Source organism: Aulonocara stuartgranti (genome assembly GCF_965226115.1).
Source record: "Aulonocara stuartgranti genome assembly, chromosome: 18".
NCBI lineage: Eukaryota > Metazoa > Chordata > Actinopteri > Cichliformes > Cichlidae > Aulonocara > Aulonocara stuartgranti.
The window spans coordinates 16,452,618-16,477,361 of NC_138954.1; the positions used below are offsets into that span (position 1 = coordinate 16,452,618).

Genomic DNA, 24,744 nt, shown 5'->3' on the forward strand with positions numbered 1-24,744 from the left:
GGAAGTAATTACATTAAAAACAGTTTGGCAATTACCTAACAATTGCAATTAATCTCTTTCTGTTATAGCTCGGCGGCTGACAGGTTTAATGAAATGCTGCTTTTGCTTCTGCGCCCTTTTGAACCTACAAAGCTGGACAAGTTCCTCTGCTATAGGGACCATTCAGAAACAGAGACAATCCAATTTGCCAGACCTCCTCCCTGCATTCATGCACATAACATGCTGAACTCTGGAAGACCCCTCAATCCTGGGATTAGAGAGTGTGATCTACCCTCTTCAAAGCCCACTCATCTCTTATTCTATTCAACTTTATCTTCTGGGGCCTTTTAAGGCCTCACAAGGTTTCCTTATCTGTTTAGTAAATCCACTAGTAAACAATAGAGTTCCACTGCTGGAGGTGACCAAAGGCTGCTGAGTGCAAGGGCCAGGAGGCTCTCTCTGAGGTTAAATAGTGAGGAGGGGCCTGCTTAATTAGGGGATTAAGTCGGGGCAATGTTTGTGCTTTTACAGCCCGGCCCTGTGTGTGTGTGTGTGTGTGTGTGTGTGTGAGCTGAAAAAAGGGGGGTCAAAGGGGTAGTGTTTTGCTAGTAAGGACCATCCCGCAGGCTTTAATCCTGATTAACACATCAGGAAGAGCTGACCCTCGGTGACCTGGGCACCAGGCTGTTTGCCGACAATCATCTTAATCCAGACCCTGATTCATCTGCCACGACCCTCCACCCCCCACAAATGAATCCTGACTGTCCTGACAACTGGGCTGTACGCTGGTGCTCATAAGTACAGGCTTCATATCCTATCAACAAATCTGCATCTGAAATAATTGAATTTTACTTTACAGAGTAGAAATAACATTTTTATAATGAAAAAAAGAAAATCCAAATGTAAGCTTTGAAAAATGAGGGAGCAGGCTGGCTCTGTCAGATCCCGTACCACTGGGTACAGCCTGTTGTTTATTAAGATGAAGTATTGCTGAATTACTTGTACTGGAATACATTTAAGAACCCATAAGTTTTCAGACAAGATGAATCAAAAATGAGAACAATATTTTGAAACCATTTAAAGTTTTGATGGAAAATGAGGACAGGGAAAACACAGGCCATTAAATTAGAATTTAAACTATATATATTTTTTAATATTCAAAAGCCACTGTTAACCCTTTTGTAACTATTCATACTTGAAGAGGATTTTTTGTCCAGGAAGAAACTTGTGTCCTTTTGATCGATTAGTTGCTGACTGCCCGGGCTCTCTCTCAATATGGTCAATAAAAGAACTGTAAACACTTTTTAAACGTGTCTTTAATCATACAAAGTAAATGATGCAGTCAGAGGGCCTCTAGCAACTTTATAATGCATGTTTTACAAGCAAATATGTTCCTCATCTTGTGGCCTTACTGAACCATACACAAATCTATACACGCAATCAGTGTGGAGCTTCAAATTATTCATCAGAGCCGTGAAGCAGATCGATAAAGATGCTAAGGCAATTATGCGAAAATCTACGCATGCACACTAATTCTTCTGTTATTTTATGTGAACAGTTGCCCATTACGACTGTGATAAATATCATCATAGATCAGGTCACTTTCAATAACTGGAAGCCTGACATACGATTTAATTGAATTAATCATCGGGGCTCTGTCTCAGATTAGAAAATGGGATAGTGTGACATCACGAGGAGAGGTGCGGAGTCCAGCGCTTCCCCTCGACACTGACGCACACATGAGGGTGCGCGCGCGCACACAAAAGGATGAGTGTGTCAAGCTTGTGCGAAACAAGGAAACGGGCCAGTTGTCAGACGCGCTCTCTGTGTCCACACAATTGTGATATCTACACAGAGGAGATAGTGTCTTTCTCTCCTTTTGTCAGATTACCAGGAGGAAAGCTGCAAACTGCCACTGTGGCTGACTGATAGGCCGGCCCTTTGTGACACACCAGGAGAAGGGAAAAAAGTGTGTGTGCTGGTGTGTGGGGGGTGAAGAGCTGCTGACGGCTCCTCAGCAGTGAGTGCATTGTTATCCTCACTCACTATTTTTATAGATAGAAAGTGTGTGTGTGTGTGTGGGGGGGGGGGGGGGGGGGGGGGGGGGCATGCAATGTGTAATTTGGCCTGATGGTGTGAGGGTGAGGGGTGGGGGCGCGGGGAGTAGTGGTAATTAAGCTCGCATTGATGCTTTGATCTCCTTGATTGTGCATTTCACTGGCCTGGAGATCAGCTAGTCAGTCCCCCTCCACATGCCTCCCCCACCACCACCACCACACACACACACACACACACAAAAACACTCCATCTGTCCCTCCACATCTGTATGTGAACTGCATCCCTACCCATCCAAAAGAAGGAGTGTTTTTTTTTTCTTTAGATAAAGCATCGGTTCTGATCTTGCCAAAAGTGGCTGCGATACTCAGGGAAATTGGCTGCGCACTTTAGAAAGGAGGTCCCACTAATGCACGGGCTAAGACTGAAAGAGTTTACACTAAAGATTGCTCTGAGGGGGATTTCGTTTAATCTGTGAAAATCAAACTCCTGATCACCTGTGGACTAATGAGCGTCTGCAGGGAATTACACAGATCTACAAAAACGCAGCCACTTCGCTGAGACCTAAATTACATCTTTGTAGAACAGCCATCATGAAGTATTAAACATTTTTAAAGGAGTTTTTAGCTGTTCTCAAGCTGCTGTTCTCAGACTCATAATTTGAACTTGTATTGCTGAATAAAAAAATAAATAAAAAGCCTTATCCATTACACAAACAACTATCGTTGCCCACGGAGTGATCACCTCATAGCCAACTATTTCTACTTTAAACACAAAGGAACGTTTTTGATTAAGAAAGCATCACCCTGCCATTATTTCAGCTAGACCCAAAGCCTTGGCAATTTTCTCCCACAGGGAACGAGGAGGTCTGGCAAAACATTTTCGAAAGAAAGGACAGTGTCCTCTATCAGCTGCAGGTAAAGATGATAATACAGGAATGCTGACCTATTTTCAAAAGCCCTCATATAATCAGGAGTGATTACTAATGAATGTACCATTTACTCCTCCTTACAGTCGGACCTTTAGAAAGGATTTAGAAAACGCTTTATTCGGTGGTTTGCTGCTGTGCATCTGTTCCATTCACTGCAGCGTGTGACTAAAACAAATATAATATAGGGAAACAATAAAGAAACACAGGTACAAAAAAAAAATCAATAAATAATGACAAGATTTTTTAAAACAAACCAATATTAGACTAATATTCCAGCAGTGTTTGTGTAATAATCATTACCATTAAAGCTGTAGCATTTTTACCATGGCTCAAAAAAATCAAATAAAATGCCGCCATAAAAAAAATGCCTATTGGGACAATATATAGATATGAATGAATGAACTAAATATTAGTTCAGCACAATCAGGTGGAGTCAGTGGTTCAACTACAAGATGAGACTGACCCTAAATAATGTTCTGAGATCCCGTAAATATTTGTTTAGTAGCCACAGTCAAAACAAGATATATCCTTTAAGGAACAGCTGAGGAAAAACACAAAAATCTTTATTATCCACTAACAAGCCTTAAACTGTGACTGGAAAATTGCAGTACACAAAGTTGGATGTTTTTTTAAACGATGGTGCTTTAAATATAATCTATAAATTTATAGTTGCTGCTCAGAAAAATCACACATCAAATATTAATGTTGATTTCTTTTTTTCCTGACAGATCGTGTCATTTGCTGAGAACAAAATGACCCAACAATGGTCAAAGGTAACCAAACTCATCAGTTCTCCAGGGTTTAAAATTTCCGCCTTAGTTTTTTGGAAGTGTACACTTTGATAGGTGTGTGTGTGTGTGTGTGTGTGTGTGTGTGTGTGTGTGTGTGTGTGTGATTTCCATATAATAGTGGTAGTGGTGCCTGCTTGTAAAGCATTTATTACATTGGGTTGTGCTGCCATCTAGTGGATTTTGTAGCATACGGCTTTTCTCCAAAATCACTGAATATAAAATTACTTTAAACCTCTACTCAGACCAAAGAAGCCATACTTACCACAGGAACTGTGGGAAATGTAGTTAAAAAGGGTTAGTAAGACTGCTTACCTGTTTGATAGGTATGGCCCTTCCACTGCCTATGCTGTCTGTTTTACTGTCAACGCTCTTTGCTTGTTCATTGGCTTTCCGTGACTGCAAGGAAACAAGAAAGTCAGTCAGACACCGAAGCGACGCACAGAGCACGAGATGGGAGCCGTGGGGGTATGAGGAGAATTTGGGTGGGGTCGTGCGTGTTGGGGCGTGTGTGCGTGAGGGCAAGAGATTGGGGGTCAGAGGGTGTTTGGAACATTTGCTGTAAACTAAGCGTTGCAAAATAAAAAATAGTCTCAAAAGAAGCCTCAAATTAACAGACAAGCAGACCAGCGGAACAAACAGCATTAACACCGACGTGCAAGTCAAAAAAAAATGAAAATAAGAAATTTAAAGAAAAATAGAGACCAAACCAAGACCACACTGGACACATCTCAACACAGAGGAGACCAGAGACGACCACACATTGAGTCATGACTCAGCCCTGAAACCCTTTGGTAGATCCTTCCCTCTGTCTGAGACCCAGAGCGGGCCCTTAGTGGACCTGCAGACCACCTGCTGCTGTACCCACTGCAGCATCAGCTGTGCCTTTCACATAGTCAAATAATAAGTGCTTGTATAGCACGATCAATATGTTAAACGTCATAACAGGTTAGAAAGGAAAGAAAGGAGAGTGGTTATTTTTCTTTCTCTCTTTTTAAAAAAAAAAAAAAAAGGCTTTGGTAGTATTTCTTCCTCCAGCCTGCAAAACCTAGAAGGACACAAAATCAATCTGCCAAAGTCAGACAATTTAAGTGTCAGAGAAGTTAAAATACATCAGCATTAAAACTCCCGGGAATGCCTGTGGAGAGGGGGGGGAAAACCCAGTGGTACAGCGACTGAAACTTGACATGAAACAGTTTAATCATAACCTTCCCACCCCAACACAAATAAAGAGATGAGGTACAGGTAGGGACAGACATGAGTGTGTATGGTCTCACTCAGAACATGAGAGATGTCCAGTCACCAATGGAAAAGAGGTAGTCTGAGTTCAAGTAAACCAACTCTGGCGTTTATATTTTTTTCCAACATTTTATTTTTTTTTATGATGACTTGTTTAGCTTCTATACAGACACCATACAAAGCAAGTCACAAAGTCACTTCAAAATATTCAACAGATTGAGCCAAACATTGCAGTTCCCACAAAATATAGGATGGACAGTTATTTCATATATTCCTTATATGTATGTACTTTTTATAGAGTACCATTGTAAATAAAATACAATACAAGATATACAGCAGTCTATATTTTTGTCAATCCATTCATGATAGAAAAGCGATTATGCAAGAGTTCATAATCTCTGTACCAAACCTAAACCGAGGAAAATGAAAATAAATTAAAAAATAAATTAAAATTGAATCTGCAAAAAAAACAAACAAACAAAAAAAAAAACCCCAACCCAATAAATTAAAAATAAATAAAAGGAAAATAACTGTTAAGTTTAACTACATTCATACAAGTCGGTGCAACCCAGTTTCATTTGTTTTTCGTATATTATGCCTCTGTATTACCTCAACACCCTGACGATCTACACTAGTTTTTATGAAGGCCTTCATAAAATTTACCCCAAACTGCTTTAATCTAAAATACCTCTGCGCTAATACCTTTAGATCACATTTTCAACATCCATTCAGTACTTCAAAACGTCCTGGAAAAGGAGAGCGAGTCAAATAAAAACAGACCAAATGAATCGAGGAAAATCTAAAAGGAAAAAAACAACAACAACAAAACAAACAAAAAAAGAACAACAACTTGGCACCTCTAGTCCTTGAGTCCTCATTTATGGCAAAAGGCAGCGTGATGTCATGTAAGGAAAAGGTTGTGTCCTTTAGGTGGCTGGGTAACAGTTCCAAAAGTGACTCGACTGTACAGCATGTTTTTTGTTTTTTTGTGTGGCGTGTCTGAATGAGAGCACGGGGTAGTGAGTAGAGGGTGGGGCAGGGCAAAAAAGGGGGTGGATGGGGCATTTCCACAAGAGTCCCTACAGTTTGTCTCATGCTGTGATATTAGACGGTCTACTCTGAGTGCGCTCAAACACTTGAGTGGACTCGACTTTAGGTTGCATTTGACGCAAAGTCCTACGTTTTCCACACGTTCTACGCATTACCCGAAATGCAATAGGGCACTGAGGGTAAAGCAGCAACAAGCTGAAAGTCCTCAACCAATAATTTCCTCTCTATCAGGACTGGCAAAGCAGGGGGACTCTTTTTTTTTTTCTTTCTTTTTTTAACCATCATGCTCTTCTAATTCGGAAGGAGTTGGAAAGCCCTTTTTGTTGAAGAAAGGTTGGAAACAGAAGCACAAATCTGCAAATATTAAAAAACAGTGTCAAATGAATATTGTTTGTGTTGTTGTTGGAGTTTTGTTTCACACGAGAAACAAGTTCAGGGACTGAAATACAGAATGGAGAAACACTGAATGGCGGACATTAATAAATGGGTCGAATGAATGATGGAATTAAGTATAAAAATGCTGTAATATTCATTTATATTCCTCAATAGTGTGCTTTTCAACACAAAAAGGGGACAGACAACCTGAAGACCTCAGGAAACCACAGACAGACTACAAAACACATTGTTTAGTTATTGACTATGGAAGCACTAGGAAAGAATAACGTGTACTGTGCTGACTGACACCTAGTGGCCAATGACAGTTATGGTGGAAACTGGCTTGAAATGATTGTGGTTTGGTGATTTGTGAGGGTGGTGAAAAGACGGAGTGATAAGATCTTCTGATGTAAAGCTTTGAGTTTTATTTACTTACTTTAAAAAAAATCTAAATGTATTAATGCAAAGCACTGATCTATTTCAAGGGGCTTTTTCTTTTTACGTAAACCATATCTGGTATATTTGGAGCAGTATTATCTAAGTAAACTGCACAATGCAAAGGATTTTTCTTCATTTTTAAGAGTCCCAATGCCAGTGCCATGATTGTTACATGTGTTACTATTATCTCAGATTTATAACAGGACCGGACCTCGTATGTAGTGACTAAAGAGAGTCTATTGTTGATCTGCCAGAGCTCGTCTATCGATGACATTAAGGCATTTTTCTGGAGACCTTCTCTTGAGGCCTTCTGAGATCTGCTTTACAATCTACTCACCTACTTTCGAGATTGTGCCTGGCAACCTGCGATCTACCAGCAGAACTTTTTGTGAACTTGTAACACAGATTTCTTTTTTAAGACGTGCAAAGCTAGGAAAGGAACATCCTCGGCATTGTTGTGTTGATGAAATATTTTCTCTTTCTGCTGTTTTTCGTAAAATGGCAAGGAGGTTTTTGCAAAGCAAGTCTTCCTCTCCTGAGCCCATTGCTCTCTTCGAGTGTCACTGAAGAAATGTCGACATCGCCCCGTCAACTTTCCGTCCCTTCCTCCTCCTCCTCCTCCTCCCTCCCCCTCCCTCCTCCCTCCCTCGGCTCGCTGCTCCTCAGAAGGTCATGAGCTGAAACTCCCGCTCGGCTTGCCACTCTGGCACCCACACTGGGTAGGTGGCGTGCTTCGGCATCTCCATGACGCGGACTGGGAGAGGCTCATTTCTCTGGTGGACATGGTTAGTCACTACCTAGCGGGGGGGAAGGGAGACAACAAGGGGAGCTAGCACACAGCCTGTACTGCTCGGTGGCCACAAAACCTGCGGCTCCCCAGCAGCTGGGGCAACAAGATGAAGGCGGTAGGACAAATAGAGGAGGGGAAGGGATAGATCGGGGAGGGTTAGAGAAGGAGTTGGTTAGAAAGAGAGGAGAGAGGAAATAGGAATGAGATGGGAAACAGGTGACAGCAAGAGCTGAGAGGGAGGTAGATTGGTGAAAGAAAGGGGATATGACTGGGAGGAAGAGGGAAAGGGGTAATCTCACATAGCCTGATCTGTCTCATAAAGCTCAAAAAGTTCTGCAGAGAAAAAATTTAAAACTTGGATACAAAGATGGCATGTGAATGAGACACTGGTTTCGCAGGGGAATTTGTTTTTCCCCAACCAGGGAACTTTAGAGAATTGTTTGTACTGATTTTAAAGCTTGCTGATTTGTACTTTTTTTGCAGGCCTCCCTGAGCTTAAGGAGGCCCAGGTCCGGCTAAGCGAGTTTAGGAAAGGCTTAGCAGCAAAGAAGAAGGCTGGGAAGAGAAAAGGGGGAGAAGGGGAACAGGCTGGGTAGAAAAACATGGCAGAGGCTACAAGTAAAAGACAAGCTTAGGACAGCTAAGGAAATTAGAGTGGTTAGTGCACATATACGCTATCGGTTAGGGCAAAGGGCAAATGTGACAGGACATGGGGTAAAGAGCAGGCAGACAGGGGTGTCGGGATACTGGTGTGGTAGTTAATCTTAGCGATCGAAATCAAATGTAAAATGGGGACTCAGCAAGTTGATTAGTGGCCAGTTAGAGCACTTTCTGTCTGAAGCAGGGGTGCTAAGGGTGCCAGCATGCATTATTAGCAGCGTGTAAACGGGCCACAGGTTGGCTGGGATTTTAAAGTTTAGCTTGATCGGGGCAGGAGAAGTGGCATTGGCGGTTTTGTCGCTGCCGTCTCTCCCCCAAAAGGGAAGTCACTGCAAAGAAAGGATCTAGCAAAAATAAGAGGGGTAGGGGGAGGGAGGTCAAAGATTTAGACAGCGCAGAGGGCCCAGTTTGTTATGGGTGAGATGAGGAACTTAATTCATGTGCACTCACTACATCCAATTAGAAAAGAAAAAGGACATGAAAAGAGTTAATGTTTTTCTTCCACAGTGTTTATCTTTGATATTTGCTTTAAGGTTTCATTTTATTTCTTTATTTTTTTTTATTTTTTGGTGCATTTCAGGGATTTAATGAGATTTATTTTGTCTTTTTCTCCTTTGCCCATTGTGCTGTGTGAACAAGACACTGTCTTTGCCTGCATTGAAGGCAGGAGAGGTGGCTTTTTTTATGCATTTTGAGCTACCTGTCTCCCTCTGGTGGAAAAAGTGCGCTCGGCAACATGCCTCCTAGTAGTGTGAGTGGGTGTTGCTTTGCATCAGCTGTCGCATACTTACTGTGAAAATGTTGGAGCGGCGCTTTGACTGCTTGCGGATGGGCGTGGGCGTGTTGGAGGCAGCGATGGTCTCAATGCGCATCTCCCGCTGACTTATGCTGGGGGTGGAGGGAACGGAGGAGGAGTAGTCGCTGAATGCACCCCCACCATTGGCCGCCTGGGGAGCGAGAGGGATTAACACGAACCGACAGAATCAGAGGAAAAGTGGGAGGAAAGAAGAGGAGAGAGGATAGTAAAAAGAAAAAAGGAAAAGAAAAAACAACAACAGGGGAGACAGAACCAGGTCAATTTAGGAAAAATATGATGTGGACAAAATTACCCACTCACTAACAATACAACCAATCACCATGAGAAGAATTACATAAACTGGAGATTTTTTACATATTCACGTGGAGGATTTAAGTGTGGGCTGTGAATATCTGGATCTTACCTGGTTAATGTGAACAGAGGGGATCGATGCAGCGGGGACTGATGAGTGGCTGGGAGAGTTTGGGAGTGATTTGCATGGACCAATAGAGAGCTGCTGCTTTTTCCTCATGGCCACAACCTTCTGGGCAACTGGAGGCAAACACACAGCAAGATACGGTCAACTAGTTCGGTCAGCCAACCTTGGGAGAGTTTTTAGGGATTTAGTGGGTTACACTTTGAGAATGTGAAACCCAGGATCACGTGTGATGATGCAGAGTAGCTCGGTTGCTGAGCAACAGTGGGAAACCTCAACGAATTCCTAGACAGAGAATTCCCGTTCTTCAACTTCAGGTTTAACAGGTGGTCTCTGCGACAGTCCAGAATAAATATGCCATTTAAGCCAAAAAATATAATGTTCATGGGAGTAAAAACAGAAATAAAATGAATTTTTATTATGTTTAACATTTATGGAGTTTAGGTTTTAGTAAAACACTTTAAGTTTTAGGGACATAACAGAACCAAAAGCCTCTTTCTGGACCCATAGCGCTCCCTTTTGAGCTTTTGTGTCAGCTGTTTCTGACACAAAAGTTTTTGTTTTAGTTCAGTGGTTTTACTTCAGATGTCTGTTATGGTCACTGAACAAAACTGAGTGCCATCGAGGGAATGCGTCGGCTGATAGGTTGGTTACAATATTTACAACCAATCAGCACACGTCAGCGGCATCCTTGTGTTTTACAGACAAAAACTGACAAATAAAACTGACTGTTTTTATTTCGATTCAGACATCAAATCAAACACAAAAATATTATATTTATTAAAATTGAAGAACACTTTGGGGTTTTAGCTCAGTTCACTCACTATGAATCTCCTGAGACTCGAGCTCTTGTCTGAGATGCTTTTTTAAATTTCTCCCAGTTATTTAAGTAGTTGGACCTGATAAGTACAAAAACCAACTTCCTCTTTGAACAGGAAGCTGTTACTTCATTATAGATCCTCTTGTTATTAAACAAAAAAAAAAAGAGTATGTCCTCATATTGGCACAATGGGTATCTTTTACAGCATAACACAATAAAGTCATTGCTCAACAAAGTGCGAAAGTAAAAGGTGCAGAAAAGACTAGATCTAATCTCCCAATATGAGTGCACAGGGTCTAAAAGAGATTCAGGAGTGCCCAAATAGACTGTCCAAAACAGTACAATAAGATTAACAGGAATTGGCTCTGGCAAGCTACCAGTCTTAGACATGACTGTAAGAATGTGTTTCAGGTATAAACCAGCTACAGAATTATAAAAAGTTAGAGAAACAGTTCCACTTTGGGATATGCTAGTAGCAGACATAATTTTCTATTAGTTATAGTAAATAGCAGATTGATGCGTTTACTTGCATAGCTTTCTTTCAAAAGCTATTAAAGGTCGCATGTATGTAAAATTCTCCACTCTTTCTTGACAGCATTAGAGCAAGAGATAGAAGAAAAACTACATCAGGCATCTCACCTTGTGACTGCTGTAGATTTGGACTACAGCATCACAACATTCAGTCTTAATGCAATTCAAATGCCAAAAAAAGTCTTTGTAGAGCGCTAAAAGCAATGAAAGAAAACTAGCACTCCCAACTACGCACATTATCTAGACCTCCTCGGGCCATTTGTTTTCCAGGCAGGTAATAAGGAACATACTGCTTATGCATGTCTCCTGGGACAATAAGGTTACCAAGAAAAGTAATCATACAAAATGACTTGCTTTAATTTTTTTCTGTCATTCATGGAGCTCTATAGTGTGATGTTAGCCAAATGGAACTATTGTGTCACAGCCTGATTGGCTATGCTGGTGGTGGCGTAAACCGTTAATTTGCTGCACACGCGACTGGGTTGAGCGCGAGGCGTCGAAGGAGGGAGGTGATGTTCGGGGCTGCGTGACGTGAATTAGCATTGAGGGAAGGGGAGATGATCTGAAGTCGTGCTGACAGCTGGGACCATAACGCCCGGCTGCCTGCTGCAGCATGGCAAATACAGAAAGAGGGTGCGAGTGATACTGGGCGACTTCTCCAGACAGCCAGCGCTCCCTTCATCTCTTTTAATTATTTCAAATTGAGCTTCAGGAAGCAATTAAGGCAGGGGGGGGGAAGACAACGTGCCTGCGCATCAACAGTCAGTTAAATGCAAAGTGAACACAGCGTTACATATTCAGATGTTTTCTGAAGGGATGACAGCCTTTCAAAGGAGCTGCCGCCCGAGGGGAAAATGTGCCAGAGTTGAAGCAGCCGAGTTTCCAAATAACAGTTTCATGACTCCAATTATGGATTCAGGGAAAAACTCAAGAGTTTCCAGAAAGTTGAAAAAGAGACAATATACAAGATGGTGCTTTTCCGCCATTTATGCCGAACTGAATGAAGTCCACATTTACATGCGAGCCTTGATCATGAATCTAACTTCCACAATGACTAATTGCAGTACTGACAATCATATGTTACTGAATGTGAAATATTATAGTACTTTGCATGTAGCCTGAGGTAAAGAGAAACAGAGAAACAACTGTCATTATGGAAATTTCGACACAAATTCTTCTCGTCTTTACAAAGTTACACGGGAAAGCAAGGAAAATGTTGATCCAAGTTTATTGAGTTGATCCAACATTTTCCCATGTGAGGGAGCGGCATCACACAGTGGAGGCTGTGCATCAGGGGGAAACTGGCTGACATTGGCAGACTGGCAGCTGGACCTTCCAGGCTATAAAAATGTGCTTATTCCCTCAAACCTCCTGTTCCCTTCATTTTTTTTGCACCTTTCAGCACCTCCACAGCAAACAGGACACTAATAACTAACACTAATAATGCCGACTTGTGAGTTTCAGCTTTATTAAGTTACATTGGTTTTGAGAAAAACTCTTCTGTGAATGCCCTCCCTGCCAGTTTGAGCCAGTTCCAGAGGGTGTAATATAAGGGTTACACTAATTACTAGGCTCATAGTTTTGCAAATACAAGTTATACCAAATTGGACCGTGTTTCCTAAAATTGGAAGGAGGTGACAAGATTGCATATCTTAGTCGGATTCACACAAAATCCGGTATTTGAAAAACTGCAATTTAAATGTTTCTTCAAGAAACTGTCAAGAAATCCTAAGTGGAAGTCTGAGAGTGGAATTGAAATGAGGCTAATTTAAATGTTTTGCCTGCAATGGAACCTGGGAATAAGGCAATTTAGATGAAGGTCATTACAAACAGCAAAAATGTAAAATGCCTATCCAAAGTTTGCAACATTGTTCCTAAGCATATATCCTTACATTTGAAGAACTAGTTTATTCTAAAATTAGCAAATGCTGACAAGTGTTTGCTCTTTCGACTGACTGAAGCGTTGCAGGATAAACAACCTACTAAGTATATCGAACTAAAAGTGGGCTGTAAAATAAAACGTCATTACATTCAAGCTACGCTTTACACCTTCCTGTTTAACCTATCTGCACTTTTAAAACACCCCCTCTCACCGTCCTGGAAGACTCTCTCCACATTCAGGCCGTAGGTGGAGCAGGTCTCGTAGTACGTGCAGCGCTTCAGGTCATTTGACAACTTTCTGGCCCGTGAGTCATCAATCACTCTGGGGTTGGCAGCACTGATTGCATCTAGCAGAAGAGAGCAATAAAAAAAAAAAAGATGTGGATCAAACATTTAATTCCATGAATGAAGCTGGCAATACCCAGTGTCAACAGCTTTCACCAAAAACCCCCACAGAGAAGTCCCGAATATATACTCGGAATCTGAAAGACGCCTACATATTTCCATATTTCCAAAACTGATGGGTACTGATGTGCAACAGCGTGCTTTGCTGGTGTGTTTTAATGATGTGTGGACAGCAACAGAGGTCCGTTTTGCACAAAAACAAATCGGCACTCAAACCACAAAAACTGTTTTGGTCTTCTCCTGACTTTTGTTGACATTAAGATATAAATTCAATATACCTCACTTATTAAAGAATAGCATATAACAGCTATAGTTTCATTATGTAAGAGGCAATAAAGAACATTTGTATATACATATCAGATGCAGGGCAAGCACCTTGTGTTCCAACGAGGACCATGGGGACCTCTGCTGTGTTCCTGTAGCTGGAAAGGCGCAAGAAGTAATTGTAGACCGTCTGGAAACTGATCTCATCCTCCAGGCTGAAAACGAAAACCACTGCATCCACCCAGGCAGCAAACTGAGGGCAGAGCAGAGGTAATGTGTTAAAGAAAAAAGCTACCACAAGAACATTTGCACAAATTAACGTTTGCATTATTATCGCTGATGCACTGACCACAAAAATATACTATTTTTTTTATTTTAAAAGGGATAATGGGAGACAGGGATGGAAACCATTATTTGTTTTAGCTTTTATGAATACATTTTACCTTATAATAGGTTGCAGCACTTTTACTGTTATTGTACTTCATGTATATCTACACAAGGGGGCAGTGTAGCAACAATCTTAGGACACTGAAACATGTTTTTAGGCAAGATACCAGACCAAGGTGAACAGACTGAATGAATAATGATTACTACTGAATGCGTATCTGCTTTCTTTATCCCCACAGCTACCATAATACAGGAAAATGTGTATTTTCTGTGTCATCTCTATATATGTCAGAATTTCTGGATAGTTTATGATCCAACAGGGAGCAGAGCGAATCAATCTGATTCAACATCCACAGCAGGAAATAGGCTAAGCTGACTCCACAGTACTAGTAACGGTGACAATCAAGTGACAAACTATTCTCCTGTAATGCCCTCTTCTTTATTCAGCTTTTACGTTTGCCCAGACCCCCACAGGGACTGAATGGCAAATCGAGCTTCCAAACCACAACTGTGCTCAGCCTCCTGCGAGTGGGAACATAATGGAGGCCTTTAATTATGCCAGTAATTATACAGGCAGCTGACAACTGAGCTGCACTCATTTCTATTCCCTAATCTCGCCGAGCGTAATGCAAGCGTAAATCGGAGCTTTGCCAAGCCAGGCATCACTAGCCGCTAAAACAACTGCAGGGTAAATACACCGGAAACACTGAACCCTGTGAATGAAGCCACAAGCAAGTTTGTCTATATTCTCCGGGGCTGGTGGTTTTGATACTTGGGCCTTTAATTGAATCCGATTATTACATTTGAATCTTTTTAAATCCCTCATCAAATCTATGTAAGCTTAGCAACAGAAAATATTAATAACATTGCAGTTAGAAGAAAGACTCACGTGAGAGAGTTTATTTACTTTAAGGGTGCAAAGTAACTGAGTACATATTACTCAGTGTATAAAAAGATGTTGTGACTAGCCAACTTGGGGCCAATAAGTATAACCTGTGAACATAAAAAGTCAATTAATTTGTTTCCTTATCACCAGGCAAATGGGTCCTGTTTCATATAAAGCCTTCTACCTGCTAAATGTGCCCCTGTGTGTTTGTTGCTAACACTGCTCAACTGGTGTTTAGTGCTGGGCTGTTTAGTATACACTGGGCTTATCACAGATTCTGCTTAAAACAGCTGCCTGCTGCAGCTGGAAACCATGCTGGTGAGAATGGGAAGAGTGAATCCTAATGTCTAAGAAGTGGGCAGTAGAACCAACGTTAAATCTGTGAGTTTGTAATTATGGGTGACCACAAAGCATGTATTAACTTTGTAACGCCAAGTGTATCACATCTGACACGTGTTTTTTAGACCTTTACATCAGTGTGATTTTTTTCTAACCCTAACCCCTTTTATATGTTGTTATTGGTTTAAGACAGGAGTGTCAAACAGAAATCTGGGGGCCAGAATCAGCCCGGTGAACACTTCAATCCCGTCCATTAGATGACTTTTGGAAGATGTTAAGTACATATGAAGTACAAATGTTAAGGAGGACATAAAGTTTGGACTTTTTATTATTCTGTTGTATTATTATTATTTAAAAATTAGTTAGATGGGTTAGCCAGAAGTTGGCCATCTCTGTGTGCAAATGTGGCATATCAGGGCACTTTAAGAAAGTCATCAAATTTCAAGCTAAAAAAATGACCTTTATGGTATTTTTACTGCTGTCAAAAGGAAAAAAAAACATAAATAAGGGTTAACTTTACTTTTTTTCTTATCTCACTAAAATTTAAGGAATCTATATTTGTTCTTTGTCCATGTCATCAAACACTATGTTTCAAGCTTGTGTTGCTGGAAGCCCGACTTTGTACAGTAAGGAGTGTGACGACCCCTGCCCCTTGTTTTCCCAACCCTTCCTTCATGTGTTCGAGAGCTTACGGCCGCTAGGCGACAAAAAGGTACCGTAGATGTCGTCACATTCCTCTGTGACCTCATGAGGAAGTCATCAGTTCAGATAAGTTTATAAGTAAAGCTCCGCCAGCTTTGAATGAGTCAAGCTCTTTGGACGTGTTCATTGGCCGGACATTACGTCATGAAACAGCAGTTTTTCAGTTACAAAAACAGGTGTCCCATGAGTGCCAATTAGCCAATCACTGACATGGGCTGTAGTCAAGCTTTGTGCCACAACAGCGATATTAAATTTAAACGGCCAGTGCATGTTTGTTGTTGGCACCCCTGAGGCACAGCAGTTAAACGAAGGAACAGGCTAAACTCACGGTTTATGCAGCTGTATAACAGTGTGGTGCCATTAGCATGCATCAAGGTGGACTTGAAATTAGGTTACATTCATGGGGTGGGGAGGGGGGGGCACGTTAGTCTCTCATGATTGGTTATGGGAAACTGAATCCTCCCATCTATGGAAATCGGTCTGAGTAGAGCCTTGTAGGAGTTAAGGTGGAAACAGGGTGTAACAAGGAGATTTGTCAGATATCATGCTTTGCTGACACAAACAGTGCCAGTGATCACAGGCACTCCCATAATTAAGTGGATTTACTTATTCTACTTCAAGTATAAATAATAAAGTAGCATGACAATGTTCTTCTTACTTCTCTACTACATTTCTAACATCGTGCTTTACAAAGGAAAGCATTTTGATCATGATGATTGTTTGCCAGTGGTGCTATTTTCCTTTTGCAAATGTACTCTTGGGGAAAGCTGGGGAAACCTGCAGTCAGCTAAGACTGAAGAAGTCACGCGGATGAGCGATGAAATGTTTCTCCCACCGAAAATGCTACGTCCAGATGAACAGAATAAACTTTTTGGGGTTTCCTTACCTGGATGATTGATCAAGACATTGATGCTTCAGCTTCATAGTTTCTTAGACTGGATAAAGTATATAAATTGGAGACAGCCAATGTCACAAAGTCCTGCAGTAGCTCAAAATTGGGCCCTCCGTTGTTCACAAATAATCGAAGATAAGATTTTGATGGCTGCACTGTCATAACACGTGTCACAACATCACATTTTCTCCTAAAAATTAACCATAACTCTTCAGATTTCGCATACTAATAAGATAATTAGGCGTTGTTTCTTTGACCACAAAAATCATCTCGACTTGGCTTTTGCATCGATCCGTTGTTGCTTTTGTTAGAACACCCACAGAGTTCTGTCTGCTCCAAACAGTCCTGTAGAGAAGTAATGGTCTGTCTCTAAGCAGGCTCTGTCAGCTTGACAGTTTCTACCCAGCAGCTTTTGATTAAAGAGACCTTTTTAAGGATCCTACCTGCAATTCTGGAGGCCCCCCTTCATCTCTGATCAGAAGTAAGTAGCTCTGTCCATCCACCACAATTTCTTTCTTGAAACGTCCACCTAAAGGAAGAGATGTTTATTCCAAGAGTTTACTCCACAGCCAGTCAATTAATCAAAGTGTAAATTGTCTGTTAGAACGTAAACCAACCACCAGGGGGTTGTCAAAAAAAAGGAAAGACAGCAGACACATTTCACACCCACTGATAATTTAAAAAAGAAGAAGAAGAAGAAAGCAATTGAAATGTATGGCTCTTAAAAGTTTGTTGATATGCATCTGAATTTAAGTGCAGCTTCTCAATTTAGACCTGCTGAACACGGTGTTGCCTGGATCACATGCTGACAGGAAACCAGGTCTCTCTGGAGCCAATTATGTGGGCGAGAAATTGCCATTTAGCGTGTCAAATGCACAGCTGCTGAGGGAACCAGTTCAGCGCCACTATCACTGCACTTCCATGAGTCACGAAAAGGCCCGACTTTTGCTTCACAAACACTCTCCGGCTAATTGTAATAAATGATATCTTAAGACAAATAGACTTCATTTTAGAAAAGATGATAAAAGGATGGAAAGGAAGCAATGGGAGATAAACATCAGAATCCAGTAAATGTGTCGTGACTCCGAAACTGTTCTGCTTTAAGTCACATCCCAGAAAAATTGGTGGAAAGTTAAGAACGTAGCATCCATACTGCCTTGAGTTTCTCTCCCCTTTTCTTCATTTCTTTTGTAGCCCAAATAGATTTTCCTTGCCGTTAGCAAAGCTGGCTGCAGATAAAGACTACACCAATGGGAGAACCACGCTGTAAATTAGATTTTGCATATCATTTGAATGGTTCTCGATCCTGTGGAGATTAAAAACATTGAAATGAGAAAGTTGTGAGGCTAGAGATGTCCCTGGGAGTGAAAATGATGTCTCATGAATACAAAAAAATATGCCAAAAGCCGTTTCAAAAACTGAATAAGGCACACATTTAAAAAGGTCTACGAATGATCGTGAAATGTATCCCCCCCCCCCGAAAAAAAAGGAAAATTATGTTGAAGGCAGCAGATGTGTGCACTCCTGGAACGACTGAGTAAGAACAAGTTGGAAATCGTGTTGTTAAACCAGCCCACAGAACTAAAGATCACACATCAGAGGAGCTGTAAGTGGGCGGGGCCCCAGATTTTTTCTTTTTAATAGTCGGACACTATTCCTGTGTCAGCGTGCACTTGAGCCACACTTCCACGCTTTTAAGTCGATTTTAGCCCGCTCTGCAAATCGGGGATTCTCCCAGCCTTTTGCACGGGCTCTCAAAGCCTGCTGGATGCTGGTTGCATAACATGCAGAGAGAGAGAGAGATTCATAAACCACCAGTCAGCTTTTTATTTATTTATATTTTTCTACTGAAGTCAAAGCGCTTTGCAGATTCCGACAAAGCACTGAGAAACTATGCATCTGTATGTGTGAATGCTGATTGCATCAGAGCAAACCAAAGATTTATCAGAGAAAAGGGTTTGCATGGAAGCTGGCAACATGTTCGTACTCCAGAACGGATTATGGAGGAGACTCTCAGAAACCAGTATCTGTAATGAAAGCATACGGCTCTGGAGAAAACATGGATGGAAATTCAAAGCAAACATCTCAGTTACATAATCATCCAGAATGTCGTCGTCTCTATTTAGAGCCTGAATAAGCCAATGCTGTGAATAAATGAGGCAGACTACCTCACTCTCTCTTCCTGGCGTGATGAAGACTAATTATGAATAATGTGAATTTGTGCTCAACGTCTCATAAAGGAGAAAAAAAAACAGGCGAGTGATAACATTGCACACACAGCCTACAGAGAGACGGTGAGTTGGTAGGCATGGTTAACACGCAGTAAGCATACTCTGCTTACACGGAGGCTTAGACCTTGACACAGAGCCACAATCCAACGGAGCTCCATCCGGCGTTGCCATAGTAACACACCCCAGTACCTTTTTTCAGATATCATAGCAAAAGCCCAGGAACAAAACAGTGAAGAAACAGCCACGGATGAACCTTCCCTCTGCTGGGTGAAGCTTCTCTGCAATGTTAATAGTCAGTCTGGAGTGAAGCCAGTGTTGAAGCGCAAGAAACAATGAGGTGCCCGGTGTTCGCCAGACAGGTACGTCGTATCAGAGCAACGATGTGAAGGGACACGGACATATATGAGCCGATACATTTCCCTGATTAAAGCAACAAGGGTCGATCTGGGGTTTTTTTCCTCCCCCAGCATTTCAGCCATTGATTTCTCAAGGACTAATTAAGCTATGAGGATTTTTTTCCTTCTCCCATGGTGCAGCAAAATGCCAGAAACTAATTATGCACTTCATGTCTCATCCTCACTATAATTACACTAAAATGAAACACTGCAAACCCCTCAAAGATCATCAGTTAACTCTGGGTTTGCCAACATCTTGCTGGAATTTGTAGAGGACGCAGTCTTCAGGCCAGAGGGGGGCATTCTTGGTTTATGTGTGTGTGTGTGTATATATATATATATATATATATACACACACATATATACACACACATAAAAGGATTCCTTTCATATCAAGTGCTTTAAATGTGTAAAAAGCACCTGAGTGTGACAAAAACCTTCATTTACAGTGCCACTTTTACTTGCATGTTTTAGTAATGAGCTTCAAATTACTAGAAATGTTACATTTTGTCATTTTCCCTCCATTTTCAGTGAAGGGAGAAATAGAACTGAGCCAGTTATCAGTCTCGCCATTTGGAAGCTTAACAAAATCCAAAACAAAACAGTTTAATGGAAGTTAATTATAAAAATACGCACAGAAGCGGCAAAAAAAACAAAAAACAGTGCTGTTCTTCATTATTTAAATATCCTATTACACTCTTCCAAATATGGTCACCCAACCGTCCCATCCTAACAGAAAGCTGACAAAACCAGCTTTTCACACATCGTCAACAATGTAATACATATGACAGGCTGCGGCAGCTGAGGCGCTGAGGTCAAAAGAGCCACGGTAAACATGCTGCATTTAATCTGAAATGCTCTGATCTTTGTGCTGGGCATCATGTTTGTAATCCACCTCCTGACCCACGCTTTCTTCAGCAGGCTCTTACCTTCAGGCGATTCCTCTTGCACATATGTCCCTGTCAAATATCGATGAACCAAGGCAGACTTCCCGCTGGACAGGTTTCCCACAATCCCCTGCAAGTCCAAGAGCAAAAAGCTATGAGATGATGTACAGGTTCAAGTGACCTGACAGAGAAAAAGAAAAAAAATCCTACCACAAAGGCACTGAAATTGCATAAGTCGTGCTGTTTTGAGTTTTATTTTTTTATATTTTCTTTCCAAAAAACTGAAGCTTCAACCTCAATCATAAAGGCTTTGCAAGTTTTCAGCCCAGTGTGTGCAAATTGTGTGTGGCAAAAAGGAAAACACTGCATCAAGGTCAATAATATCAGAAATAAAACCATCTCCACATCTTATTTAATTCCTAATCTTTAGTTATGCTGCTAAGTCTTAAATCCTAGCTGTATGAGTCACTAAAGTTTTAGAGATTATTCTTTCTACAGAGACATACCATCAGAACTCAACTGAAAAATCAAAGACTGACGTTCTGGGCATTTTTATTGCGCATATATTTCAATGTGTGTGCATTTAAGAACATAAGTAAAAAAGAAGAAGTGCTGCATTTAAGGCATCTTTGAAAAGACTAACTCTTTTTTTTTTTTTTACCAGTATGCAAGTTTCTTGTTCAAAAAATGAAAAATGTAGTTTTGTGGGTGTGATTTTTCTATTATTATTTTTTTTTACTCTTAAAATTGGTCAAGGTGTAATTATTTGAAAAAGTAATGAAACTTTCACACTAAACCTAAAGGTGACTCCATTTTTTAGCTTCTCTGCTAAGTAGATTTTTATTACACACTGGCCTGAAGTGAAAACAAGTGTTGGCTAGGTGGAAGAAAATCAAATTAAAAACTTTAGAAGGTAGTAGGCAGTAAAAGAAACTCCATATGGTTTGTGTTCAAGGGGGTAAAGGTCCCTTTCGTAGGGCATGTGAGTTTGAAATATTGTCCAAGTGCCTCTGATTTACACCCAACTTTGGTTGTAGTCTGTCCTGTTCTACCTCTCCCTGCCGTCTAGACCAGACCAAACTGCAGTGCCTTCGGGGTGATGCATGGCTGAGGGTGGGCTGACGATGCCAGCATGTCTGAGAAGAACAAAGACTGCAACATGCCTCATCTCCTCCCTCTCCAGCTCCTCCTCTACCCACCATCGCCCTCTCCTTCCACAGATCATTAGTGGGTGTTAAAGCAGGTATGGTTCTAATTATAGGGAAGTTTGAGGCACAAGAGAAAAGGTGTGTTCAAGGTCTTTTCCTAGTCTAGCTTCTTTATAACTGAAGTATATATATCATGAGGTACCCAGAAGAATAAGCTATGAATAAATTCAAAGTTAGCAAAAAGTTGTGGTGCTGTAAAAGCTGTGAGTCAAAAAAAAGGCTTTGAATGTGCCACAGAACCAGCATTCTCCTGCTGTTTAACTGCTGGGCTTTGTGGCCCGCTGGTATATAGGATTTATGATCTCGAAATGCTGTATCAGCATTATGCTACTACAGAACCTTCACTCTTCTTTGTAGACGTTTAGCTCTGATGTGAGATGATCAAAAGATGACAATAAAACAGGATTTAACCACAGTCAAGTCACCAGCACGAAATCAACAGTACCAGAGTACAGCTCACTGTTGCGGCAGAAAAAAATTAGAGGTTTTCTCACATGGTTTTAATCGTTTTAATTCATCTACAGGAATTGTTTTGACCCCTATTACTGTGGTATCAAAGAGGAAGAAAGCAAAACCTGCTTTTTTCCCCCCTATCGTTTTTAAAAGCTTCTGAGAGTTGTAACCAACTTCCTTTCAGCACGACCTTGTCGCTGCACGGTAACTCTGTGAAAGTTTTGAAAAGAATGATTACTATTTTTGCGACACTTAATTTAGTCTTACCGGGTCCATTTAACAAACCCCCGCATGGAAGCTGCCAATTAACACCTTAGAAACATAAAAAGCAACAGACGCATTTAAAAGTGTTTGAAGCCAATAAAGGAAGTTTGTCTTTGTGCTTGCTGTGAATCCCCCCATTGAAGTTTCCCCTTCTTCGAGGTGCCACAACAATGAATTCACCTAACACTGAAAATATCATATCCACTGGGAGAACGGCAGACCGGAGCCTTTCAAGGCTGCTAGTCTTTATGTGGGTATGGCATTAAATCATGTGAGGATGTTAGTAGTGCATTTGGCAGAGGTTGTGCGTGTGCTTCACTGGCGGGTGGGAGCGGACCCAGGATGTGTCACCGGCCTAGCCCAAAACTGTCACTCATCCTGTGTCCTGCTGCAAAACCACCCTGTATCGCCATGCCAACGCATCTCATTAAAAATCACCCACTATGTGCCAGGGAAAAAGTCCAGCCAATTTCTCAAATGTTCCCTCTCATGTGAAATGCAAAACTAGTATTACATGGAGAGAACATGCTTTCCCACTGACATTTAAATCTGTTAGTAAGATGAAACCTCTGAGGGCAAATTAACACCAGGATTGTCAAAAACAACAAAAAAAAGTTACTCACCACTTTCAGCTCCGGCACTGATCGACTCAATGTCCATTCCTGGCTGTTGACAAAAGAGTCTAAAAAGAAAAAGACAAATGAAGACGTAAATGACAAAAGCAAAAAGTACTAAGCGATAATATGCGTTCTGTTCTATTTGACCCCCAGCTATAATATGGCACCGACAGCTTTTGCTAGCGGCTGAATTTAAAGAGTCTGCAATAAGTTTTATGCTGAATGCTACACCAGTCACATCAAGCATTTCGACTTACACAGCAGTCAATTACAGTAAAACATTTTTAAAGGAATTGTGGGGTTGTTGCCCTTTTTAAAAAAAAGATTTCCTGCACACATGTTAACCAGAACCACTGAATCAAAGTTTTATGGCAGATAGATAGAGCCAACTTTAGTGAAAAAGTTGTGTAGTTATGAATATATAGCCATTTGGCCTGTCGTGTTCTAATGTTTGTCCTTTTATTTTTACCTTTTTCCTATTTTCCCTCATTGTTCTTTTATCTTTCTTTAATTTCCCCCCTTCTTCTCTTTACCACTTCAACCCCTCCCTGCTTGTCAGCTTTGGCATTGCTAAATTACACATATCCTATGTGAATAATAATACAAATATATGAATTATTAAAACATTATTTATAGAGTTTAGGCAAACCAAATTTGTATGGCAAACAGTGAATTCAGATCATAATTATGATAATAAATGCTGTTGGACAAGACAGGTAAAAAAAAAAAAAACTTTAAAAAAGTAGAATTTTTAAATAAGTAAAAAGAAAAAGATACAGTCATGCTGTGTTCTTGACTGGTGACCAATAGGACAGCCTCACATATGTCTGATTATGCATGTGCAACATGTGCACAGCAGCACAGGCTAATAGTTGCTCACAGCCATTACTGAGCTCTGAGGAAGACACAAAGTTGGCCAAAGTAAACCATGGAGGAACCGCCATGAAATGTTAAACCTAATGAGACACTTAAATCACCCTCACCCAGCTGAACATGGACATTTTAAAGAGGCTAATAAAGGAAGAGTGGCTAAAGCTAAAGCTATCCAGAGCTCAGTATCTACAGACTCGGTATGAGCAAGGGCTCAAAGCAGGAACAAAAGAAAAAAAATTGTTTAGCCAAGTAAAAAAAAAAAAAAAGAGCAAAGGTTCCACGTGCTGCTATCTGATGAAGTTATAAACATAATTATTATATTATTTATGTAACTTGCATTTGTGTTGATATATAAATCTGATAAACCTGCTTTTGTTTGGTAGGGTAAAATATGTCAAGTAAAGGCAAATGTATAGAAACCCATTTTAGCTAATTATCTGTAGCTTTATTCTCAGTTCTTTCAGTGAGAGTCTATCATGTCCAGTTTGTGGGAAATTAAGAAACGTAATAATTTATTTTAGTGTAAAAATATCCCACATAGAAAAAAAAAGTTGATTTTTTTGTATAAGCTGTCCCTTATAGAGCTTAGAAAACTGGAATAAGCAAAAATAAAATTAAATAAATAACTAAATGAATAAATCAGTAGATAAATAAATAAATAAGAAATAAAAATCAGCCAAGAAAATTACAATCAGTGCATCTCATATTTCTGTGATAATAATTTGCATAAAGTAGGATTTTTTTTATAATCCTCCAGAAACATATCTGCATATGAATGAGCTGAATTCGAACCTTCTGGTGATTTCTAGTGCTGGAAGCTTTCTGGTTTCAGTCTATAGTCCGCTCCTAGTTCAAATTCAATCGACCAATCAAATCCAAGCAGGCCTTAGCTGCATGCAGGTCCCCTCAAAAGTGGAACCCCGTTTACTGAAATGCAATCTTAAATTCATCAGCTAACATCTGAAGACGAATTAACTTTTTAAAAAGTTTATCTCCATTTGTAAACATCACAAAATACCTTGGACCAGGTATCTGCTGGTTACAACGGATACCTGGAAAAACTGTTCCCTGCATTCAGAGTATAAGGAATCTTAAGGTGCCAGTTTTTCAGGCTTAGTTCAATGATAGAAGCACTTTGATTAAAGCAACTTAAACCAAAAACTAACGGCGAT

General features: G+C 40.7%; 1 protein-coding gene across 5 annotated transcripts in view; it reads right to left on the reverse strand.

Moving 5' to 3' along the window:
- agap3 (ArfGAP with GTPase domain, ankyrin repeat and PH domain 3) overlaps positions 1-24,744 on the reverse strand; it is a 118,005-nt gene that overhangs the window by 41,354 nt on the left and 51,907 nt on the right. For 3 of the 5 annotated variants that reach the window (XM_082513324.1, XM_082513325.1, XM_082513323.1), the window contains exons 2-9: positions 22,706-22,764; positions 20,200-20,287; positions 17,088-17,173; positions 13,550-13,691; positions 12,982-13,116; positions 9,526-9,653; positions 9,097-9,252; positions 4,069-4,152 (exon numbers count right to left, since the gene is read on the reverse strand). In XM_082513324.1, the coding sequence (XP_082369450.1) occupies positions 4,069-4,152; positions 9,097-9,252; positions 9,526-9,653; positions 12,982-13,116; positions 13,550-13,691; positions 17,088-17,173; positions 20,200-20,287; positions 22,706-22,764 (878 nt within the window). Of the gene's footprint in view, positions 1-4,068; positions 4,153-4,780; positions 8,650-9,096; positions 9,253-9,525; positions 9,654-12,981; positions 13,117-13,549; positions 13,692-17,087; positions 17,174-20,199; positions 20,288-22,705; positions 22,765-24,744 lie in introns of those variants that run through there. The other 2 variants (XM_082513326.1, XM_082513327.1) reach the window with 2 other exon arrangements.